A 25,480-nucleotide genomic window follows, 5' to 3' on the forward strand; every position below is an offset into this window, starting at 1 on the left:
GGTGGTTTCCGGTATTCAGAAAGTACGTTGAACAGAAGTAGCATTATGCTAACCTAAACAATTTTTTTTTTTTTTGCATTAGAATGTGGTAATGAGATTTATTTGGTAGAAAATAGTGCAAAGCATGCTTGACGATTGGGAACCATAGCATGTGGTGCCCCACTAATATCTTCAAGGTAAACCGCTTGTCAGTAAAGTAACAAGACCTTTCTTGTCAGAAAAAGTTTTACATATGCAACACCAAGGTGTCTGGAATCATGAGTGAACTGTGAAATTTGCATTCAACAAGAATGCTGCTTAGTCAACATGAAATTTTACAAACGAGCCCTGCGATCATGCTTCATTTCCAAAGCTGCATAGACACTCATTTACTAGCTTGGCACAATGTATTATGACAGAGTCATGAGATTGTGTCCCTGTCCACGAGAAATGTGGTCATATGAAAAAAAAAAAAAGACTATATAAACAATAAGTTCTGAGATTGTACATGCCAAAACCCCCATATCATTATCAGGCACATCATGAAGGACTCCGGATTCATTTGGCCACCTGGGATTCTTCACCGTGCACCTAATTCTAAGCACATGCATTTCGCTCTAATTGGAATGCAGCCACCGCGGAAGAGGTCGAATAAGCGACCTCAACCTTAGCAGCACAACACCATAGCCACTGGTTTATAACACAGGGCAGTTATATGGAAGACACATTTATATATAAGGTTTCTTGTCCTCCTAATGCTGGCAATTATAAAATTAACACTGGGAAAGAATACAGATAGGAGCTGGAGAGCGCCATGCTATGCAAGCATGCAGCCATAGCACGAGCAAACTCATGAAAATGAAGTTATTCTAGCTGGAGCTTGGCAGACGACAAAGGCAAGTCCCCCGTCCGATGTACACGAGTACACCGATTGCACACGAGTCAAATAGCCCATGTTCCCATAGCGAACTGAACAGACTGATTTCACAGCAAGTTCCACTATGCCATTCCTGCCACAAAGCATGCCAGTAGTCGTAGTACTTAGCAGACTTCAGGGAAACTATAGAGATCTACTTTGTGTAAGTACCATGACAAACCCACTTAGCCTTCAGTAAATGGCAAGGGGATGACAAAGTATTTTACAAAAGGAGCGTGGTTGAGGAGAGTGACCACCCATCATTCTCCTAAATTTCACTGGAGGAAATCCACAATGGCATTGTCCAAACGTTGCTCTAAGCATTGCAGTAAGGACTACCATTGGTTCAGCACCATCAAGGTCATTGTGCATGTGCTCTGAACATAGCAAAGTCAATCTATCAATGCATTTTGACCTCATACCAGAGCAGCATGCAGCAAGGCACAAGGGCCGAGTCACCCAAAACTTGGTGTTGTTGAACCTTGTTTCATCAGTGATTTTGCCTGGGGACAAATCATGACATGGTTCAGCAGCACTCTTCTGCACATCATTTTACGTTGTTGTTGAGCCATGTTATGCTCTGTCTAAAAAAAAAAAATTAAATTATGGGGTTTAACGTGCCAAAACCACTTTCTGATTATGAGGCACGCCGTAGTGGGGGACTCCGGAAATTTCGACCACCTGGGGTTCTTTAACGTGCACCTAAATCTAAGTACACGGGTGTTTCCGCATTTCGCCCCCATCGAAATGCGGCCGCCGTGGCCGGGATTCGATCCCGCGACCTCGTGCTCAGCAGCCTAACACCATAGCCACTGAGCAACCACGGCGGGTGCTCTGTCTAGGGACTAGGTGGCTTCACTGATTTTAATTCCTGGTTTTGATTGTTTGAGTGTCCCAAAGCAATGAAAAAGCTGTGAGTGATACTGTAGTGAAGGGCTCCAGATTAACTTTGACTACCTAGGGCTCTTTAACGCCTTTCCAACATTTGGCACAGAAAGGTTTTTGTCTGCATTCTGACCCATTATAGTCGGGAATCGAACCTATAACCTTGTGCCCAGCAAAACAATGTTACTGCCACTGAGCCAACCCTGTAGGTTGTTGGGGACTAAATCAGTAATTCAGTCTGCCTTGTGATTCTCTTAACTCTTTCCTTGCTACAGAAAATGTGATCATCTTCAGTGTTTCCACGCATTACTGTTTTAATAGTCATGACATAAAGTGCAATAAATCAAAGTGTTGCAATTAATATTGTTGCACTTTTTTTTATGAAAGCAAAGCATAAGTAACTACCTGTAATATTTTAGACAACTTTTATCTGAAATGCCAAAGAAGCACATGGAAAAAAAATGTATTGCAATTTTAGTGAAAGTTTAAATCTGCAATTTGCAAAATATGTGCCTTCCTCAGAGTTTTCAACATCAATTAGTTAAGCCACGCTAAAAAATTACAATAGTGTAGATTTTGTCAAAGTTGACATCACCCCAGTCAACATACTGCACTAGTCAGAAAAAAGGTTGTGCCGCAAGTGTGAAGGACAGGTTAAACCTCGATATAACGAAGTAGGTAAATTCGGCAATTTGCATCGTTATATCGAAGTTTCGTTGCATTGAAACTCGACCTTTTATGCGAATAAGTACAGTCGCCGATCGATTTTTCTTTGACGGAAAGGGGCCATAGAATTTTCCGAATTATCGGGCAATCGAAAAAAGCTAATTTGAACGAGAAAACAATTCATTTTGATGAATTGGGGAGTCGGCGACGAATGATGCGTTTTCATGCCGTGTCGACGATATCGTCACACAGGCGGTACGGATTGAGCGAAGAGTCACGCTTCCGCGTGCACTCTGCCCTCGCATCTGATAACGTCACCCACATTAGGACGACGCTATCATGAGAAGCACCGGCAGCGAGGTGAGAAGGCTTCGTCTGCCTCTCGATCCAACGGGCCACCGAAACTCGAGATTACGCAACCTTCAATACTAAACACACGGGATGACAGCTTACATGATGCGACGCTGACTCGCCAAGCACTCTCTTTGCACACACGGCAGATTACCTCTAAAAGCAGGGTGCGCAGCTGCGTATGCACTCAGCCGCGCTTACAGCCATGCGCAGCCACGGCCGAGACGCGCCAGAAATCGCGAAGCCCCAGCTTACTCTCCCCATCCCCGCCCCTCACACTTGATTGCGTTACCGCGAGCGAGCTCCCCTCCCCCTCTTTAATTTCCTTTGCTCGGGCGGGTAGGCGGCCCTCTTGCGTGAAGCCACTATCTTCTCACGCTCGCACTTTTAACGCGACAGCGTTAAGGAGCTCGTGTCGCAGAAAAGCCGGTGTCGTCGGCGTCGGTGTCGGCGGCGTTGGCCATGAGCGATAAATCCCAGCAGGCACTTTATGAATAAAAAACAACTTGCAAGATGGGCTGGGTGGGAATCGAACCAGGGTCTCCGGAGTGTGAGACGGAGACGTTACCACTGAGCGACAAGTTCAATGCTTCAAAGCGGTACAAAAGCGCCTCTAGTGAACGCGGTGTTGCCTTAGAAACGAGCTGTTTCTAAGGCTCAGGCATGCGTCGCTTGCTCAGGCGCACATTTCGTTGTCACGCCGAACGCTGCGTTGCTCGACGCTCACCGCGTCCGATGCGGGGCGCGTAGTCGCTGCGCCGTAGCCCATTGTCTTACAGCCCTTGGCGGGTCGACGGGAACGCTGTCGCGTTCCACTCTTGACGGCGAAGCTTAAGCGTCCTCCAATTTTTTCACTCGCACCTAAAGCACAAAGTGCGCTGGGCGCGATAGGATCTTATCGCACTTGGACTTTATACTGAACATGATGCGGCTTCACTCCGGTGGTCGCTCTTGTCGCACCGCGCGCGATTTGTGAGGTGCCGTTTGCATGCAGCCGCTTGTAATTCAATCATCTGACCAGCTGCGTCCGTCCGCGGAAGTTTTTATTTATTGTCTCAGCAGTCCTCTGCTGCGGAAGCAAAATTTCGTTATATTGAAATCGCATACAAACACACTTCGTTATATTGAGGTTCTAATTACATGGTATTCTATGGACAAGAGGTTACGAAAAGTTAATTACTTTGATATATCGAGGTTTAACTGTATATCACTAATCATGCAGAAAGCATTTGTTTTTACTCCTTGCAGAAAGCTTCTAGGTCCTTCCTTTGTGCACTCTCTTAGGCTTTCAAAGCAGTGACAGTCTAGGCGGGAAACATTAAACACCTTCCTCTTGGCTAAACATGCTCAACCAGCTGCACTCAAAAAGCAAACTGATTCATGCCCCTTGAACTAACACTGGATCCTTCATGTGCTGTGTTCAATATTATTAGTGAACAATAAAGCCATTCATACAAGTTGTGTCAAAGCAGTATGAGATGAGATTGCTTGAAAAGATTTGCAAAAGGCCGAGCTACAATCAACTGGGTGCTCTTCGCCAAGTGAAAACTCCACACAAATGGAAGCATTTCCCGTATAATATGTTATGCATTGTTGAATTAAATTGTCCTAATGCTGGGAAAAAATAAAGTTGCACACTATATTATTTGCACACAAAACTCACAACAATGCGTGCTTGTGAACATAAACTAAAATTTGAGGCACCTTAGCAGCACAGCTGTCGGAGCAGAAAATAAGAAAATGTGCAAGAATTTGTTGGGCCCTTCCTGTCTTCACTGCTGTTGGTAGTTAAATATACAGCAGCCAAGTCATTCAAAGTATAATACCTTCTGCCAAAGTATTATTTTTCAAGCCTTTAATGTGCCAAGGATTGATGGCACGTTGTGGCTTTCATATCCTGCAGATATGACCTATACTTCGCACCTTACATTGCTCTCACTTTCTTTTTTTTCACTTAGCACCATTTCTGGTGAATCGCAAGTGGACTCTAAATTTTTTGCAGAATATAATTAATTCTTCCAAGCTACACACTCTTAACATTCCCTAAGAAAACTACCACCAGGTGTTACCATGAGTTTAGCCTGAAACTGTTCTGTCCACACATCAATACAACTAAATACAGCTTTTATCTCCTTTGGAAAGCCTTACCTGGTAGTGCTGCATGTGCTGTTCCTCTTAATAATTTATTTTTGCATTTGCAACTATGTCATATCCCAATATCTGGGTTTAACATTCTTGTTGCTGTTATGTATCATTCTTTGTAAACTCTCTTTGTATCCACACCAGCTATAGCCCTTGCTGGGCTATAGCAACTGGGCTACCCAGTCGAATATGAGTCCACAAAACAGCGGGTTCCCCTACCCCTGAGGGAGAAGATCACGGTGGCCAGCATCCCGAGAAACATGCACCCTGAATACCACAGAGAAAGGAGGTGAGCGAGAGTGAAAGCTCTACGTAAGGCCTACGAAGGACCAAAACAAGGAGAAGTTCGATACACAGACGCGGCAAAGTACAAGAACAGAGAGGCCCATGCTATCAGCATGATCAACGGCCAAGGACAAGAGGTAGCAGCGGCCTCAGTAAGCACTCCTGACATGACTGCGCGGAAGAAACAGCGATAGCACTGGCGGCCACTACGGGCCAGTGAAAGGAAGAACAAATCACAATCATCACCGACTCACAAACAGCATGTAGAAATTACCAAAAGGGCCGCATTTCCAAACAAGCCCTGAGCATCCTCGAAAAACGAGACAATTTTCCAGAACTGTACATTGTCTGGGCCCTGGGACATGAGTCCCTGGCGGGTAATGTAGCGGCTAATGCCGCTGCCCGAGATCACATTCTCCGGGCTATCCCACTAGGTTCACGAGCACCGGTAGACCAACAAGATAGCGTCCCAAAAAGATACGCCGATATCCTGAGCCACTACAGACTGGGTAGGAGGATCTATCCACCCCCGCATCCCAAGCTGACAAGAGAAGAGGCGGTGATCTTCCGAAAACTACAGACCGGCACATTCCCGCACGGCACCCTGCTACACGCCATGTATTTTACGAGCTATACTCACAAATGCGCCTTCTGCTCTACGCCCAATACCCTCTACCACATGGTATGGAAATGTCAACAAAACCCATCGACACCGCCCATCACCGGACCAACCGTCGAGCAGTGGGAGGCCCAGCTGACAAGCTCGAGCCCTGAAGACCAGCATCGCCTGGTGAGCAGGGCCAAGCTATCGGCTCAGGCCCACGGCATCCTGGACTAGGGACGCCGCCCACCTCGGACGATTTTACCGTCGGCTCATTTCTACTAATGAAGTTTATTCCTCCTCCTCCTGACCAAAAATAAAAGTTCAGCAGTACAGTGTGTGAAGTTGCTTATAGAAAACTCCTGAAGTCGACTTTTGGCAATGTATATTAAATAACGCTACCGAAGTGCCTGACAAGGGGTTGCCATCCCCCTACATTACCCTTTCTTGCTTTACAAGTTTACATAACATTCAATGCAAATATGCCACACTTAAAGTCTCTGCTATTTCATGCACGCTAGTGTGCAGTGTAGGTGTGCATGGAAGCAAAAAAATATCTGCCTTTCTTTAGAACAAGCAATGTGGACGAACAATTATAGTTAAACATGCCTTTACAACAGAGTGGTTGAGTGAAGTGACTTTATTAAAGAAACCAGTGCATCGAGGCCTGGGCTTAGGCTGCGCCAGAGGCGGTAGAGGACCCTCTCTCCCAGCCACTTCTCGAGCTCGCTGGATGGCCCATAGTTGGTCTTGCAGATCTGAGCTGATCAGCACAGCTTTCCACTGCACCCGAAACTGTTCCGAGGAGACTACATCTTTATTGTGTCATCATCATCATCATCATCAGTCTATTTTATGTCCACTGCAGGACGAAGGCCTCTCGCCGCGATCTCCAATTACCCCTGTCCTGTGCCAGCTGATTCCAACTAGCACCCGCAAATTTCCTAATTTCATCGCACCACGTAGTCTTCTGTCGTCCTCTACTGCACTTCCCTTCTCTTGGTACCCATTCTGTTACCCTAATGGTCCAATGGTTATCCACTCTACGCATTACACGACCTGCCTAGCACCATTTTTTTCTCTTCATGTCAATTAGAATATCGTCTATACCCATTTGCTCTCTGATCCAAATCGCTATCTTTCTGTCTTTTAAAGTTATGCCTAGCATTCTTCGTTCCATTGCTCTTTGTGCAGTCCTTAACTTGTTCTCAAGCTTCTCTGTCATTATCCAATTCTCTGCCCCCTATGTCATCACTGGTAAAATTCACTGATTGTATACCTTCCTTTCCAATGATTACGGTAAGCTTCCAGTCAGGAGCTCACAATGTCTGCTGTATGCGATCCAACCAATTTTTATTCTTCTGTAAATTTCTTCTCATGATCAGGGTTCCCTGTGATTAACTAACCTAGGTAAATGTACTTCTTCACAGACTCTAGAGGCCAACTCGCAATCATGAATTCTTGTTCCCTTGCCCAGCTATTCATCACGATCTTTGTCTTCCGCATATTAATCAACCCCACTCTTACGCTCTCTCTGTTAAAGTCCTCTATCATTTGTTGAAATTCATCTGCAGTGTTGCTGAATAGAACACTGTCACCAGTGAACCGAAGGTTGCTGAGGTATTCGCCGTCGATCCTTGCTCCTAAACCTTCCCAGTTTAATACCTTGAGTATTTCTTAAAAGCATGCAGTGAATAGCATTGGAGAGATTGTGTCTCCTTGTCTGACCCCTTTCCTTTTTGGTATCTTGCTACTTTTCTTGCGGAGAATTAAGGTAATGTGGTATCTCTGTAGATATCTTTGAGATATTTACGTAAAGGACCGGTACTCCGTGATTACGTAATACGTCTATGATCATAGACTGCTGGTATCTCATATAAATCAAATGCCTTTTCGTAATATATGAAAGCCATATACAGAAGCCGATTGTACTCTGCGGATTTCTCGATTACCTGATTAATGACATAGATGTGATTCATTGTAGAGTATCATTTCCTGAAGCCAGCCTGTTCCCTTGGTTGACTAAAGTCCAGTGTTACTCTTATTCTATTGGAGATTATTTTGGTAAATATTTTATGTAATACTGGGAGTAAGCTAATGGGCCTATAATTTTTCAGTTCTTTAACATCTCTCTTTTTGTGGATTAGTATAATGTTTGCATTCTTCCAGTTTTATGGGACCCTTGCAGTCGATAGACACTTTGTATAGAGAGCCGTCAGTTTTCCTAGCATAACGTCTCCCCCATCTTTGATTAAATCGACTTAATCCATCCTCTCCTGCCACTTTTCTACGTTTCATGCCTTGCAAGGCCCTTCTGACCTCCTCTCTTGTTATAGGAGTTTCTATATACTGTTCACTATTATTTCGAATGGAGTTCTCCCAAGTCCTCTGGGTACTGTACAGGTCAGTACAGAATTCTTCCGCTGCTCTTGTTATACCTTCAAGATTGCTGATGATATTACCCTGCTTATCTTCCAGTGCATACATCTTGGTTTGTCCTATGCCAAGTTTCCTTCTCACTGATTTCAGGCTGCATCCATTTTTTATGGCTTCCTCAGTCTTTCTCACATTATAATTTCGAATATCACTTATTTTCGCCTTCTTGATCAGTTTTGACAGTTCCGTGAATTCTATCTGATCTCTCGAGTTGGACACTTTCATTCTGTGTTGTTTCTTTATTAGGTCCTTTGTTATTAGGAAGAGCTTGCCTACTGGTTGCCTTGCCTCCCACTTCAGTTGCTGCCTCTGAAACCAGCCTCATTACGGTTTCATTCATTAGCTCTATGTCATCATCATCATCTCTCTGTTCTCAGGGTGAAAATTTGTTTGCAAGTACGAGCCTAAATTTTCCTGCTTTTACCCTTACTGCCTCTAAGTTGACCTGTTTCTTCCTGACCAATTTTACTCTTTCTCTCTTCAAATTGAGGCGAATCCTAGCCCTCACTAACCTATGATCACTGCACTTTACCCTACCTATCACTTTTACATCTTGCACAATACTGGGTTCAGCAGAAAGTATGAAATCAATTTCATTCCTTGTTTCACCATTAGGGCTTCTCCATGTCCACTTTCTGCTGCTACGCTTCCTGAAAAAGGTGTTCATTATCCTCAGCTTATTCCTTTCTGCGAATTCTACCAGCACCTCTCCTCTAGCGTTTCTAGAATCGACACCATAGTTGCCAACTGCCTGTTCACCCGCCTGCTTTTTCCCCACTTTTGCATTGAAGTCACCCGTTACTACTGCATACAGAGTTTGCACTGTTCTCATCGCTAATTCAACATCTTCATAAAACTGATCTACTTCCTCAACATCATGGCTGGATGCTGGAGCATAGGCTTGTACTACCTTTAATCTATACCTCTTATTGAGTTTGATTACGACTACAGCTACCCTCTCATTAATGCTGTAGAATTCGTCAATGTTGCCCGCTACGTCCTTATGGGTTAAGAATCCTACTCCGTATTGCTTCTTATCAGGGAGACCTCTATTGCAGAGGACATGGCTGGTATTCAGCAACGCATAAGCTTCACCAGTTCTTCTAATCTCACTAAGGCCGATCATATCCCAAACAATGTCTGATAGTTCCTCGAACAGTACTGCTAAGCTAGCCTCCCTCCACAGAGTTTGCCAATTAAAGGTTGACAGGGTCTGTTTCCATTGGCGGCCTGTTTGGACCTAGAAATTCTTAGCACCCTCTGCTGCATTACAGGTCTGACCACCACCTTGGATAGATGCTCCGCAGCTGCTGGGGACTGAGGGCCGTGAGTTAATTGTAGATATCATTGGGGAGGCTCACGTGCAAATTCCCATAGAATGTGTTCTAGGGTGGCCTGTTCTGTCCAACACAGTTTACACAAGTCATCTGGGTACAGTTTCGGGTAGATGCGATGTAGGTGCACTGGTTTGGGGAAGGTTCTGCTTTGAAGTCACCTCCAGATCTGTCTAACTTGGAGCTAGGAGGTGGGAACCTGCATCTTGATTTTCGGTAGAAACAGGTGACGTCACAGAATCTGAACATTCTGTCCCTCTCATTCCAGGCCTCCCCTCCCGTTCCTTTGGGGGAAGCTTCTTCGCGAATGCGGTAAGTAAGCAGAAATAAACATTTACCCTGTATGACGAGTGCTTTTCAAAGAATAACTTCATATCCTGTTTGGACATGCAAAAGAATAATTGTTTATGATTATTCAAGTCACTCTCATTGGACAAGGAATGCAATATAACATACCATACTTACACACGCTCACTTCATTGTGAAGTTTACATGAGGTTTTTCAGTAAATGAATCTGTACAGCTCCTTATGAAAAAAATTTGTGGGGCTGCAACATTCATATGGGGATGGATTACCAACAAAGCTGTTTAGGCTGCATACATGGGCTTCATAAATTATGAAATCATACATATTTTTCATGCGGCACACTGACACAAGCTGGCCATGATAGCCCCCTGGGAATGCATGCCCGGTACTGCACTGTCTGCAGGATCGGCGCACACATTTCTGTTGCCCATCAGACGTAAGCCGGCGGGGGTGCCCCCGTGGGAATGCATGCGGGGGAATGCATACAGGGGCTAGAGGTAAAAATTTCGCTGTAAAAAACGGTGTACAAGCAACAATGGAGACCAAAGAAAGATGACATGATCAGTGCCGTAGTGTCGACTTTTTTTGTCCCCGTTGTTACTTGTGCGCTGTTTTATTTTTGTAATATTGCAACAAGCCCAGGTCTCCAGTATTCTGTACAGCTCCAGTGCAAAACAGTCCTCACTTCACATTCATAACGCAAGCTCCATGCAGATCCAATGTGCCAGCATTTTTTCATCAACAAGTTCATAGACGAATATCACTAGTTTGGCTGACATTACTAAGATTATCATTAAAGTGCATTAATCTCACCTCTTTCACTTTCATCCTAGCCTCATAATAAGGCCGTGCTTTTTCTACATGGCTTCCCAGCTTTCTGGCAAGTTGATTAATCTTCTGTGACGACTCCGACAGAAGCAGGCGAAAATTGGACCTTGCTTCCTGCAGTGCATCGAGAGAACAGATCAATATTGGTTATGACAACATATAGTAACTATGAATGACTAATACTGCTGTTGGCATAACTCACATCATGTGTGTCACTACCATTATGGTTGCACATTTGGTGAATGGTTTATTATGAGGCTCAATAACTTGATCTTGTATAATCAGGCTGTGTACACGTACAGCACTCGACCAGTGTGTCCAATGTAGAATAAGTAAAAAGCGGAGAGGCATACCCGAGATTAAGAGTATGAAAGTATGCATACGAAAGGTGCGGTGAAAAAAAAAAAAATCCTCAATATGCCTTAGCAAGTAACTTTAACAAAAGAGCGCAGTTCATGTTTAGCATTGCAAACATCGCAGTGCATTTGTCAGTTTCAGGTTGTCAGAAAAAAGTAACAAGATCGTTCTTTTTTCTCTTTGTAAAACACCTAGCTGGGTGCTCCTAGCTGTTGGGTGTTTGTAAACTCTCGGCCGGGTCCAAATAGTACTCGGCTGGGTATGGCTCTCAAAACTATGTGGCGAGGGTATCAGTGCGTCTGTCATTGATTGCGCACAAACATTCTCTCTCAAACACAGGGCAAACGCTCAAATAAACGCCTCTTTCTTCGCACCGCAGCACGCCATGCACTTGCGTGTTCTAGATGCAACTTTCAGCGCGGTAATTTATACCATTTTGTGTGCGATATATCGTTGTATCGACCATATAAAGCGATAGAACCAATGAACTAGCTGCGAGAAAATAACATATACCACTCACATCAAGTTCGATTTCCAGCTTATTTATAAGCTCTGTGGCCGTATTCAGGCGTTCCAGTTCAAACTGCAAAGCGAAAGTGACTCGTCAACACGCGCACACTGCTATCCAGGGTGACAATATCTACGTCATTGGCAACAGTGTGAATTATAATCACCTGGACTCGTTGATCGAGGGGCTCCCGATCATCTTGATCACTGCTGTCTGGCAAAGATCCTTCGTCCGAGAACGCGGTGGACATATCGATTTTTGGGCTGGTCCCTCCGCACGAGTTCAGCCACGATCAAGCACGACACAGAAACAGTTATAAGCAGCTAAGGACAGATAAATCTTCTAACGCAACAAGATATTCGTCCATGTTGTCACATGTACATTGCTTTCCTTGTTTTTCTTTGACTTTTTCGCTGACGATGCCGACTTTCCACAGCCATCACAGCGCCTTGCTATCTGCCGATGTGCCTGCCTGTTACCTTTAAACATGGCCGACATAGGCCGACACATTCCTCTCACTAGACAAATCACAACTAGAGCATGAGGTAAGAATGTAATTATCTCATAAAAAATAAGTCATTTAAAAATTTATATTTATAATTGACATAAATTGGTCTAAATTTAAAGCTTTATAGGTTGATGTAAATAAAATATTGCGTTGATCTAAAAAAAAAAAAAAACAGCTAGGTGTGGCGCTAGCTACATAACTTACTTCAGATACGTTGTAAGTTTGTACAACCACGTGACTCTCTCTCTCAAAAACATTCAGAGCTCCGAGGAGAGATCCCCGCAGCTGGGAAGTCCTGTTGGGAGCGGACTACTGTGGGCGTCATGGGCGAACTTTGTTTCTGGTTTGGATGCCTATGGTGAATGCTGTCATGTTGGAGAACCACTTCTGAACTCAGGTAAAGGTGCAGCCTGCTTTTTTTTTTTCCTTCCCAACAATATAGAAGGTGGGGAACGAAAGCTTTTGCACTCGCCATTGGTTGCATCGCCCCTGCCCCAGCCCGCTGCCAGTTCGGGGTAGCTTATATGTTTGTTTTTCCTTGTGTGTAATTTTCATTAGAGACGGTCTTCCTCCCTTGTGAAATGGATTTGGTAAGCCTAATAATTGAGAAAGCGTGTCATGCATGCACGCTGGACTTCGCTCTCTGCTACCGTGCATCCGTTCACAAGCAGGCGCTGACTTTAGGTCGCCTTGCGAGTTGCTGCGAAACTTATTCCGGCGACTTTGTGAAGGGAGGAAGTGGGGGGGTGTGCTACGGAGCCGTAGGCTCGCTGCAGGCAGGTAATAGACTCAGCATGCGTCAGTATTTGGCCTTCAGATGCTGTTTCCAAGAGGCGGCGTGTTATGCAACTGTTCGGGGCGTCGTGGATACATCCGCTACGTACGCAGCAGAATCTGCCGGTGGTCGTCGCATGCGAAGGCACACATCGCGAGCGCACGCTGCCGTCGCAGTCGGGAGCTAGCTTTGGCGTTATTTCCTTTTTGTTCGTTTTCTTTCCTGTCCGCTTCTTTCACCGCTGACCTGAGCGCTGAAGCGTTTACGGACGGCGCGCCGGCTGCAGCGTCATTCTATGAGAAATAGGACTGCAGCGAGCCGCTGCTGGCGGTGTGTCTGACCCAGCCATAGACCGAGCCTTCTTGTGTCCGAGCAAAACCCGTGATAACTCTTGGCCGTGGTGCGCCGCAGCCGCGTCACTTGTGGTCAGCTGGCGGCCTGTCGCGCTCTCTCGTCCCTTTGACAACATTGGCGCGGCTGCACATATATAATTCGGAAACGGTGCCGTGACAGCTGCCGCACTTTCGTGGCTCCGCGCGCGGCTGTTTTTCCGCTGCTGTACCCAGAATTTGACCAGCCGTGTCCAGCCCGCTGCTTGCCGCGGCGACACGCAAGAAACCTGTCGCGTCGGCGCGCTGATTGAAGGGAAACGCCAGCCGTCGCACCATGCGTTCGCAACCTGACGTTTGGGCGGCCTTCGGGCTCCCTGCAGGCATTCATCGCTGCCGCGACTAGACGCTATTGTGTGTCGGCGGCGAGAGCCTGTCGTCCTCTCTTGAGCGCACACTTTTAACTCGTCGACCCGTTTTATTGATGCATTGTTCTTCCATCTCGGTCTTCTTCCTTCGCCTCCCCGGGGCGGGGACAAGTATGCGGCCCGTAATTCGCCTCACTGACTAGCTGGCACGCGGTCTCAAATTGCCGTGACGTCTCTCGGGCCTTCGGTGAAAAGGGCAATCGGCCGGAATATCGGACGCGCTGGCTGTGCTACGAGGAAAGCTTCGTCACATGACTCCTCCACTCGTGGAGTCTGTACGCACGAAGCTGTAGAGGAAAGTTATATTCGGGTGGACGCGCAAATAGCAGCGACGCGTTCTGAGTGAACGCTCTTGAAAGCGAGTCGAACTTGCCCTAGGGACGTGCGAAACTGACAAGCCTGCGTGACATGCTTCGGCTGTAACTCCGTGCGAAAATACACATTATACTACATATATGTGAAGCAAACAGAAAATTACTACTGGCACCCGAACTGCTGTGAGTGCACACCAATGCCCTTCTAGGTTGCACACATCTTCACATATTACTGGCACCCTTTAGCATCTACTATGTAGCTGCTACTGATGGTTAAACATGCCTTCATTTTTAATGTTTCTTAGTCCCAGTGATTGGGTGGCACATCTTCCCAGCCAGTTTCAGCTACTTCTAAAGGACCGTGGATAGGAAAACAGTCAGCATTGTCAACCACAATCGTGTGCTACGAATCTACCTGGTCATGTGCACATTTCATTCCATATAATAGGTTCTTTTGTGACTCATTATTCTTATTGCTGCAAGATATTTATGCAGCCATGCATTTGCCATTAACTTTTGCACTTTTCAATGGACCCCAAACACTAAAATTCGCTTGAGTGCTAATTAAGTTATTGCCATTGTTTTTGCTGTGCCTTGTTGTCACCGGAAAATGTGATATGGTAGTCGGGAAAACATGCCTGATAATGAAGGAATGTATTCAGTCATGGCAAATGTATGTACCCAGCGATAACTATTTCCTTGAGCAAAAACAGAACGTAGCTGACGCTAACACAGCATCAGCAGGGTAACATTTGCCAACAAAACTCGTTTGACAAATGTGCTTAAATGTTGTTGCAGCTTTATGTGGATTTATTTACTTACAATTATTCTCAAGGTCAGAAAACATCAGAGAACAGTGGCTACGCAAAATTTCTGTACCAATGTATTATGAGTGTCAAACGAAATGTTTTTATGAGTACAGTCATGGAGAATAATTGTAAAAATGCACATAAGCATAAAGATAAAAACATAGGCAAACCTAGTAACTATTCAATATCATTATTTAAAAACAAATTAGTGCAAGTTACAAAAAGTAGTTTCCTTGTCACAGCATGTTAGCTAATACTTTCATAAATGCATTGTGATTTTCGATGGGGACTAGTGATGTGGGAAGGGGTTCCAAGTGTCCTAAAAAAAAATTGCACATGTATGGTTGTTGTCATGTGTTCCCTTTATTGTGGATTTGGAAAAGTCTAGAGAACTCCAACCCTTCTTTTTCCTTTGTGAGGGTCTGTCTGTCCGTGCACCATAATTCCTGCATCCTGTTCTTTTTTGTTCTACTCCAACCCGGCAGTGTGCGATAGCCAGTTGCTTCTCTTGCTCCATTAGAAGCCTGTGCCACGCATTACGTACCTGTCCCGGTCACGTCTCATGGCGTCCTCCTCGCTCCTCCCCACTTCGTGCCTTGCCCCATCTTCCGGATTTTCTTTCCTTTGCCTTTTGCGCAACTCTTGTTTTCACTTATGCCAACTGAGAAGGGAGGAGGTCACGAGCTTCTTTGCCAACCTTGAGCAACCAGCCACTCTCTCGCTCTCTCTGCCCAACTTCAAGTGCCTTAGCAAACTTGGGCTGTCCTTGAAAAAACAGCCACGCAATTTCTTGCACATCTCAGGAAGGGATTTGGCTTGAATTACAAGTAAGGAGCTTGAACTTGAGGCGAGATATGGCACGCATTCAGAATTTCTGTTGGTCTTGGTTGTTTGATTCATCCTTATATTGTAAATATTGCAGCCTTATATTTGTTATTTTTGCAGTTGTAGAGTAGCTTTCTAATTTTATTTAGATATGATTTTAGGTAGTACTATCTGAAAGAGAAAAGGTTGTATCATTGGCTGATTAATCTTTACATTTCCCTCATTAGAATTGGCAGCATGCTTTGTTTGCATATACGTTCTGAACTATCAAGTTTGAATTAGTTTGCCGTTGTCTGCTTTAGCATATTCGGCAAAAGCCAAGTACTATTGTTCAAACCTGTCTGCTTTAATTGATCTGTCACATGCAATTCAGGGATTTGAACAGATTAGCTGACAAAGTTTGCGCGAATTCATTTATGTGGAATGCAAGCCTACAAAACATGAACGAAAGGAAGATTTTCTTGTTTTGCATGCCTGTCTTTCTGTAACATGGGATTGATGGAATTGCATCATTTTTGTTGTGAAGCCTTTTGTAAGCTCCAACTGCTCTAAATTAAAATTCCATAAACATTTTTATAAATATTTGCGGAACTATAATAAAAAAAATTTAATAAATGCAGCAGATTTAATTCATTTGGCAGTTGACTTCTATCATCAAATCATTCATTATCTAGGACACCTTGCATTATCTGAAGTCTGATATTTTGGCAGTTGTCCTTTGTTTGTGGCTATCAAGTTTTTTATTTTAGATTACTCTTACATATAAAAAAAACACTCCATGTTGTCAGCAAACCCACTTCAACTCAATACCCATAACGTAATGAAATCAGAAAAATACCATTTACGCGTACTAACTACGGACGTCAGGATATAAACTATCAAATACCAAGGCTACTAAACATTGTTGAGCAAAAAAATTGATTTTTATGCACCTCATTTTAAGCAATGCATAAAAAGCCTTCTCATACATAATCAAATTACTTATACATAAAATGCTATCTCGCAAAAAATTTTTTGATTCACTCTATCTGTATGCTTTAATCTCCGCTGTAATGTGAATGTGCAAAAATTGAAGCATAAAATGTCTTTTTACATAGTCATTGTATAATGTACAAATAATCTTGTTTATTTGTATTTTCTACATCGTACTTGCTCGTTCCTGTTATATTTACTTTTTTCGTACATTGAATTATGTAAGCCAAATGCGCTTAGGAGCAAGAGCCCCTCTCATGTCATGTGGCCTTTAGCCCTTGTTTCCTCTTTCTGTAACAAAAAAAAAAACGAAATAAACTTCAAACTACACCACATCTAGGTCCAGAGGAAATTGGCCATAATATATATATATAATACGCAATAAGGCTCATTTCTGGTATGGGTGGCAGAAGCGAAATTCCCTAAGCAGTAACTTTTCTTATGCTATGTCTTGTGGCTGATGGTTGACTTAATGAAGTACCAGCTGGTTTTTACAGCGAAGCTGTATAGCTCTAGCATCCAAGGAAATTTTTGTGTCATAAGCAAAAAACTTCGTGAACGTGGGCCGATCCCGGAGATAGTGCGATACCGGCCCGACCCGCGGCGGAGGTGAAGCAGGCTTTAAGCACTGCCCATACATGAGCCAATCCCAAAGATAGTGAAATGCCAGGCCAACCGGCGGCGGAGGTGAAGTAGGCGTAAACACTCCCCATACGTGGGCCGATCCCGAAGATAGTTCCATGCCAGGCCGACCCGCAGTGGAGATGAAGCAGGCGTTAAGCACTCCACATACGGGGGCCGATCCCAAAGATAGCGCAATGCCGGGCCGACCCGCGGCGGAGGTGAAGCAGGGGTTAAGCACTCCTCTACATGGGCCGATACTGAAGATAGTGCAATGCCAGGCCAACGCCTGGTGGACGTGCAGTTCGCCATTAAGGAACCCGCATACGCAGCTTTGCTTCTCATTCTTCTTCAAAGTGGAAGGGTGCCGAGATTTTTTTTTATACTTGTGCAGTGTAAGTACACTCTACAAGGTTGTAGCACTCAATGTTGTTGCAGTCTCCAACGTAGGCCAGTATTCCAAGACAACCATTCTCAAGGAGACCTTCACTCTTGCGAGATTTGGCATGGCTATCATTGAAGGTGTTGACCTCTCCAGGTGGCGCCATTCCTGGCACAATGCCAAGCACGCATTCTTGGCACGGGGCCTAGAATACTGTCGCCCATAGACTAGGTACCAATGCAACCGGAACTAGGTGTGTGAAATCTTGTGAAAGTGACATCTCTGAAACTGATTGCTCGAGAATATTGTCCCCTTTTTAAGATGCTATAAAGGATTGCAACTTTTCTTTACTGTTTAATAAGCCATGCTGCTTTTGATGTCTTGTTTCTATTGTTGTTTTACTATTTCATCTTCAAATATTTAGTTGTGCAGTGGCTAGAATAAGAAGCTTGCAGATAGGGCACATTTGTTCTCTGTGCTAATAAAGCATGGGAAATACTGCTTGAAGCAATTGTAAAGCAATGTGGTCACTGGTGAACTACCACGCATGCACTAGTCGTGAAGGTATGGGACAAATTGTTCGAAAACATGTTTTCCTGCTTGCACAATTGTGTACAGACGTCAGAACAAGTACAACTTATATCTTGGTTTTAGGAACAGATGTTGTCAAGCATATCTCTAACATTCAAAGACAAAATGCATAGATTGTATTAGGCTTAATTGCTAGGTTACACTACGGGTGTTGCAAATGTCAGTCTTGCCGTCGGTAGATTAATACCGTATTTCCTCGATTCTAAGCACCCCCCTTTTTTCAGGATCTCTATGCCCAAAGTGAGGGGGGTGCTTAGATTCGAAAAATCTAGTATGACCGCCCCTCCCCCTTTTCGCTGCGGCATCACGACGAGACGGGTGCAAGAAATAACATTTTATTTTGCGAACATTCAAAAGAAAAATCGGTGCAGACTGTGAACCCACCGCTTGTGTCGGATGCTCAGTCACTATCACTGCCACTCACGAGTTCGCGAAGCTCTGCAGTCCAACTGTGCGGCAAGATCGCGCCGCGGCGGACGACGTTCCACTTCAGGACTCCGACGGCTGCGGCTCGATGACAAAGCGAGCAAGCGCGCTTGGCGGCCTTGGCTAAGCGTTCTTCCTAACAAATAGGGGGGTGCTTAGATTCGCATGCAAACTTTTCTTCCCAATTTTTCCACGAAAATACAGGGGGGTGCTTAGAATCGCGAAAATACGGTATACCGAAAAAGGTTCGAAAATGAAAGCTTTGGTGGTGCTGTTTTTATATATTTTGGACCAACCAGCTATGACATCATGAATTTTGGCCTTGTCTGCTTTCCCCTAGTTAATAATTAGTGAGTGGAAATTACAAAATGAGAAATATGTCACAGTTAACTTTTGTTGGCTTTTGCTGCAGAGAAAGGGAAGGACCCAAATGCATCGGGCTACATTGAAATCCACAATGTCATTGATGTTGCAAATTTTACTGCCCGCAAACAATATTTTCAGAGAAAGGTGTAGCCTTTACCTTCATTTGATAGAACGCTTCCATCATGAAGATGCACTTAACAGTATCGAAAGTGATTTACTCATTAGGGCATTTCTCTCGAGTGCAAGCATGCACCTTTAAAATAGCAATAGTCAAATCTCAGTTTAAGGAAGTGTTTTTGATTCTTTGGCTCATATTCATAAATCTTGAAAAGCTCAAAAGCATTGAAATCGACCAAATGCCTTGCCTGGTTCCTAACATGTTGAGAAAAAATTGGTAAGAAAGAAAGTCTGGTCTCAAGATAACCTGTTTTGTCTGCCGTAAAGTTTATTCAAGAATTGCTACAGTAAGCTCAACACCAGGCCTGTTTGAGATGGACTGTTTTCCTTTTGCGAAACTGCTCATTGCAGGGTGTTTGGTTTTGCACGCTTAGCATCACATCTACTGGATGGCATCAGCTGCTCTGTTGCATTTGAGTTGAAACACATCTTCTCTATGCAGCCATAGTCCGTAATTTTTTTCTCCATGCATTCAAAAATTGAACAATTGTTTTACTCTTAAACGTTATTTGTTGCAAATAACAAGTGTTTTTGTTTTAATGGTATTTGAAACTGCATTGTGCTGATTTTTATTGCACATGGTCACACCTGCCATGGTGGTTTAGTGGCTGTGCCCTTGTTACTGGATAGCATGAGGTCATAGGTTCGATCCCTTATGTCTGCAATCGCATTCCAGTGGGGATAGAATGTAAAGTGTTTGTTTACCAGTCAATCAGTGCATATGAAAGAACCCTACGAAGTCAAAATTATTTTGCAACCCTCCACATCTTGTGATGTTAAACTCTGTCGCTTAAGCCGTGGTGCCTCACCTGCTTTTGTAGACATTTGCGTTTTGCGGTAGGTAATCTGCTGACATCAGTGGAAAATATATTTCCTTTGGCTAGATTAGTGCTATTTATTACAACAAACTATCAGAGTGGGTGAAATTGTTGTATGTTGACATCTGTGCACGTTGTGGACAGATGGGTTGTGTACGGAGCAATTCAAATGAGAACTAAAAAATTTAGCTTTGTGTGAATGAATACCCATATAGTACTTTTACATTAGGCACTGTCAGTCTTTTGCCCATGAAGGCTGGTTATGGAAACAATGCATGCTTAATTATTCATTAAAAGTGGCGTGCTAGGTGTGCTCTGAATTTAGTCGGGCATTACATTACAACTGCTTTGCAATTTCTTGTAATGCAGTTGGGCAACATGAAAGGGTCTCAATACATTGCCTTGGTCAAAGAGGTACCATATATGCATATATAAAATAGATGGGGGTACAAGTCAGGAACATCAAAGTAAGAACATCATTATACAATAATTAATGACACATTAGTAAAAGATGGCTCTTACTTTGGCCCTTAAGCTTGCTGCATCACAGATGTTCACAATGTGCTCCGCAAGACCATTCCAGTGAATGATAGCCTGTGGCAAAGCGGATAAATTAAATGCAGTGGTTCTACCAGTAATGCATTGAAGCTTAGAGGGTTGTGTAAACGACATAAGGTTTGGTAAGGTTGTACAAGAGGCAGCGTTGAATGATTGGCACTGTAGGCTATCTTGTGAAATACAGATTACGGTGACTAATTTCCATGATTGCCATGTAGAAAGAGCGATGATTTAATGTTTGTTACACTCGAGCGGCAGTTATTTCTGGAAATTAAGTGTGCGGGATGATTTCGAATCAATTCAAGGGAATTAAATAAGCCTGATGAGGTGACCAAATGGGTGATGCGTACTTGAGTTGCAGATGAACAAATGTTTGATAGGCGAGCTTACAGGCAGTTGCAGGAGTTCCATGGAAATTGTTTGATACCCTAATGTGCATGATGCTTTAGTTGTTTCTTTTAATAAACGTTTAGCAACTTTCTGTATGGGAGTGGACTAGCAGAGGTTACTCAGGAAACGAGCACTGAAGTATTTATATGAGCACATGTGGGAGACTAAGGTATTATTGAGCAATTAATTGGAAAAAGAGTTAAATTTTATCTGGCCGAATGTCATTAAATTGCATTTTTTGATGTTAAGTGGCATTTGCGATGATTTGCACCAAGTGGTTGTGTGATCGAGGTCACTTTGAAGCACTAGGTGATCTGAAGATGAACAGATTTTGCGGTAAACGATGCACTCATCTGCGAACAAACGAATGGTTGATTTAATGTTACATAGCAGGTCGTTAGTATAAATGAGGAACAGCAATGGGCCCAGAATGCTTCCTTGAGGTACACCACATAGTACATCACTAAATGGACATGAGTGACTTAATAACTATGGACTGTTTGCAAGATGACAAGAAATTCCTTATCCATGAGGTTGTTAATGAGTGTAGGTTAAGGAATGTGATTTTAAGTATTCAACGTGAATACACGACGTGGCCAAATGCTTCTTGGAAGTCTTTTAGACATCAACATGCAATCTATTTGAACCTTCTTGCCCATACTGGTTAGCAGTTCGTTAGAAAATTCCATTAGTTGAGTCTCACGTGAAAAGCCTTTCCTGAACCCAAGCTGGTTTGTAAAAAAAAATACTGTCGAGATGCTGCATAATGCTTTATACAATCTATTCAAGGGTCTTGCATGGGACTGATGTCAATGATATGGAGTGATAACTACGTGCATTTGTGACTGGAAAATTTTGCCAATTTTTATGTCCTTTTATGTCCACTCATGCCCTTTTTCAGCAGGTTTTGTATAACTGCATGTTTGCTCAATGTATTCATTTGTCAGATAACGCTCACCTTCTCCTTATTCATAATTATTTGAAACAAAGAATATGTTATCAGCAAGAAATTTCGAATGGGCTTTTGCAAACAAATCTACTACAAGCTGCGAAACTAACATTCGGCTGCAACAAATTTATAATGGTTAGGCCGAGAAGTTCTCAATCGCCCCTCGTAGATAACTTCGATGTATATTCTTCTATTCATCAAATGTCCTTTTCCTTGGACAAGGCTTTATTTGGTATGGACTAAGAGCATTGATTTAGATTAGTAACTATGTTGGAAATAAAAAGGGCTACCCAAATACTTTCATTGTTGTATGGGGCATGGTGGTGGTGTTAGTGCCTGACAGCTAATTTTTCAGTTTATTTTTTTCTAACTGTTCTTAAATCTTGGCAATCTCTGAAGATAACTGAAAACGTAGTGTACACATGTCTATTTTTAATTCGTTTAAGCTGGTTCTTTTATGTAAATCTCTTAAATGAACTGCTCCACATGTTTCTGGCTTACTTTTGTCAATCAAGATGTATATACAATATGCTTGTTTTGAGGCCTGCTGGCTTGCTGGCATGAATTCATCTAGGAGCCCTGAATCTAGCCCTGAATCTAGAAGAGGAAATGAAAGTTCACTTTTCGTTTATTTCGTGCCAGAACCCCAATGCCGGTCTGCCAGTATGATGCTACGCATTTTTTTTTCAATTTTTATTTCATTCTGTAAAGGTACTGACAGAAAGACTAACAAAAAGCTGTTTTTTTTTTTTTTTTTTTTCAAAGAGGCTTCACTATTTCACAGCGTTAGATTCTTTTCCTATTTGGACCGCATTTGCTCAGTGAAAGTTCCAGAACCTTGCCAAGTTCACTCCTTGGCCCCTTTGAACAGAATGTAGCCCATTTTTTACTGATGAGGAATTAACTAAGCCCTAGCAGAAGTGTCATAATTCATGTTGCAGAAGCTGGTTCAAAAGCCTCAAGGCGGCGGTGCCACCTGTATTTTCTTTTTGTCTTTTCTGGCTTGCCCAGTGTTCTCTCAGTGAAAGAGTGGTACTGGTATTTTGGAAGTGCAACTCCTTAACACAGCACTGGTAAAATAATTTTTCTATTGTCACTTGAAGCAAAGATGTCATTTGCATAGTGCCCATGAAACTATTTGCTAGCATTGTACTTGTAGATGAATGTGAGGAAAGATTAACACAGGCTGTAAATTATGCAGTAAGGTAATGCAATACTACTACCAGAGGCATGGCACATGGTGCAATACACAAAGATAAACAGCAGGGACATAGAAGTAGATGGTGCACCATCTTACGAGTATACTATATTTGGAGATGAGTTCAAGTATGGTTCTTTTATGAACACTTGTACACTGTGAACAAGTATGTATTGATAGGATTGTCGTGTCTATCCTGTAAATGTGTATGGATGTGCTTCCAAGTGTATACTTCGAAGACAGTGCTGTATCCACATTTCTTAATTCCCATGGTTTGTTTAAACTGTGCTGGGCATGTAAAATATCAGAATTCCAACTTGCCCAAATGAGCACCACATTAACCAAAATTGCTTTCTTGTGTTTTTTTTCTCCCTCCAGGTGTGGCATCATCCTCCAAGATCTGCCTTGTGAATAGTGTTCTTGTGTATGTAAATATAACCACTCATCATGATCAAGCAGTCTTCCTTCCTTAAGTGGGCCCAAAACAACAAGAATTCCGTCAAAAGCAGTGAGTACATAGGTGCAGTTCAAAAAGTGTGCAGGTTATGTAAAAGTGTCAATTTGCCCATTTTCTGATCTTCATGCATGTTCGTGTTCACTGTGGTTTTTGTTGCTCTTTGTATCAAGTAGTGGGAATTTGCTGTAATTCGCTTCTGCTACTACTACTAGGAGTAGGTTCCACACAATTCTTTCGTTCTGAACAGTTAAGATTCAACCCAAACAAAATTTACTGGGTACTATAGCATGAATGAGTATTTTGCTGCATAAACTCTAAGTTATCCTCTTGTTATTGTGTAGTTAATTGCAGAATGCATAAGTGTACAAAGTTCTTGTGGGAGACTAATGTTTGTGCAAGTAGAATCTGTATCAGAGCAAAATTCGCATAAGTAGACTCCTTCTTATGCCACTAAATTTCCTAATCTCATCACACTAATTCTCTGGCGAACAACTTTGTCATCCAGTTTTAGGAAACAGCCAACAAGGATGTTCACCAATAGCTTTTTTTTTTAATTAGTCACATTGTGCATATTATTGTAATGCATTTCCCTGGAGTGTGCAAGTATCATACAATGCAGGTGAAACTAATTTTTCAGACAAATTGTGACACGGGCTAATTTACACTCAGTTGCACACAGTTCAAGCACAAACGTGATTGCCGAGAAAAGTTTATCCTTACTTGGAAAGGGACTAGGAATAGTTGAGGAAAGTGATATTGCTAGTTGCGCATTAGATTAGTATTTCTTGCTCTCCTGTTACTGTCAGGCAAATCAATAGGAAATAACCTCCCCCCACCTCTTCAATTCAGCCCCATCTGTATTAGTCCACTACAGGCCATGTTGTGGGCCATATTGGATGTTTCTTTAACTAGAAGAAAAGATTTAAAAGTGTGATTGATGGATGAGGCTGATTGGCATGTAACTTTATTTGATGTGCTTTGCTAACTAACCAGTAACAGTCAAGTTCCAAGTTCTTAGATGTTAGTCTTAGGACATATGTTGTATTCTGTACATAATATATTTTGCATGTTTATGTGTCTAGCAGAAATGTAAGGCAGAATCCACCACAGTAGTGTAGCGGTAATGGCATAGCATTGCGAAGCTCGAGGTCACAGGTGAATCCTGACCGCTCATATACTTTTATTTAGATGCACAGTAGAGAACCCCAGGGTATTCAAAGTTAATCCAGAGACCCCCACTACAGCATGCATCAAATTAGGCCACGATTTTGGCATGTAAAACCACACAATTTCCTCATCTGATAACAAATGATACATAATCATGTTGTGGTTATGGTACATAAAACCCCAGAATGGTTTTACATTCAATAACCAAACTAATACAGTTTAATTTAAGCAAATTTTGCGATATTGGGTACATCAGAAAATGCAAACTAGCCAAAAACTAATTTGTTTAATAACAATAAAAGTTGTTCTTAATGTCTTTAAATCACTGAAGCAGTTTTAGACCATGTGGCAATGTATCCCAAATTAAAAGCATGCAAAACGCTTTGCTTGCTGTAATTTATTGTAACATCTCGAAAAAGTTTATTTCTCAGTGTCAGTATTTACCAGAGAGAATTTTGGGATTAATTAGTCTGGGAGATTATTGTTTGACTAAAACAAAACAAGGCCGGTATAACGTAACACTATTCTAGTCTGCTTTTAGTATTCCCAAACTGCCATTAGCCCTTCGTGGTAGGTCAGAATCGCTTGGGCCCAGCCCATATAGGCTGGTGGTGCACCCATATGCCGTTTTGACCTATCACAGAGGGCTATTGGCAGGTTTGGAATAAAAATAGATGGGAATAGTTTTGCGTTATACCATCCCAAAGATGCCAATGTTGCACTTCACAACATTCATTGCACATAAAACGTATGCCTGCAGTAATGATAAAGCATTATGGCTGAAAAAGCTGTACAGTACATATTCTTATGGTAGTTTGATTTTGC

At 42.9% G+C, this 25,480-nt stretch overlaps 2 protein-coding genes across 5 annotated transcripts in view; one reads left to right on the forward strand and one right to left on the reverse strand.

Moving 5' to 3' along the window:
- Positions 1 to 12,077, reverse strand: part of LOC126530939 (uncharacterized) — a 45,549-nt gene extending 33,472 nt beyond the window's left edge. The window contains exons 1-3 of one of the 2 annotated variants that reach the window (XM_050178269.3): positions 11,762 to 12,077; positions 11,608 to 11,670; positions 10,716 to 10,844 (exon numbers count right to left, since the gene is read on the reverse strand). In XM_050178269.3, the coding sequence (XP_050034226.2) occupies positions 10,716 to 10,844; positions 11,608 to 11,670; positions 11,762 to 11,845 (276 nt within the window). In that variant the 5' untranslated portion in view covers positions 11,846 to 12,077. The remainder of the gene's footprint in view (positions 1 to 10,715; positions 10,845 to 11,607; positions 11,671 to 11,761) is intronic. The other variant, XM_050178270.3, reaches the window with a different exon arrangement.
- A 314-nt stretch (positions 12,078 to 12,391) lies between these two features.
- LOC126530942 (PTB domain-containing engulfment adapter protein 1-like) overlaps positions 12,392 to 25,480 on the forward strand; it is a 51,587-nt gene continuing 38,498 nt past the window's right edge. For 2 of the 3 annotated variants that reach the window (XM_055070873.2, XM_050178272.3), the window contains exons 1-2: positions 12,392 to 12,500; positions 23,410 to 23,539. In XM_055070873.2, the coding sequence (XP_054926848.1) occupies positions 23,479 to 23,539 (61 nt within the window). In that variant the 5' untranslated portion in view covers positions 12,392 to 12,500; positions 23,410 to 23,478. Of the gene's footprint in view, positions 12,501 to 17,614; positions 17,812 to 23,409; positions 23,540 to 25,480 lie in introns of all 3 variants that reach the window. The other variant, XM_055070874.2, reaches the window with a different exon arrangement.

Source organism: Dermacentor andersoni, chromosome 5 (assembly GCF_023375885.2).
Source record: "Dermacentor andersoni chromosome 5, qqDerAnde1_hic_scaffold, whole genome shotgun sequence".
NCBI classification, from domain to species: Eukaryota; Metazoa; Arthropoda; class Arachnida; order Ixodida; family Ixodidae; genus Dermacentor; species Dermacentor andersoni.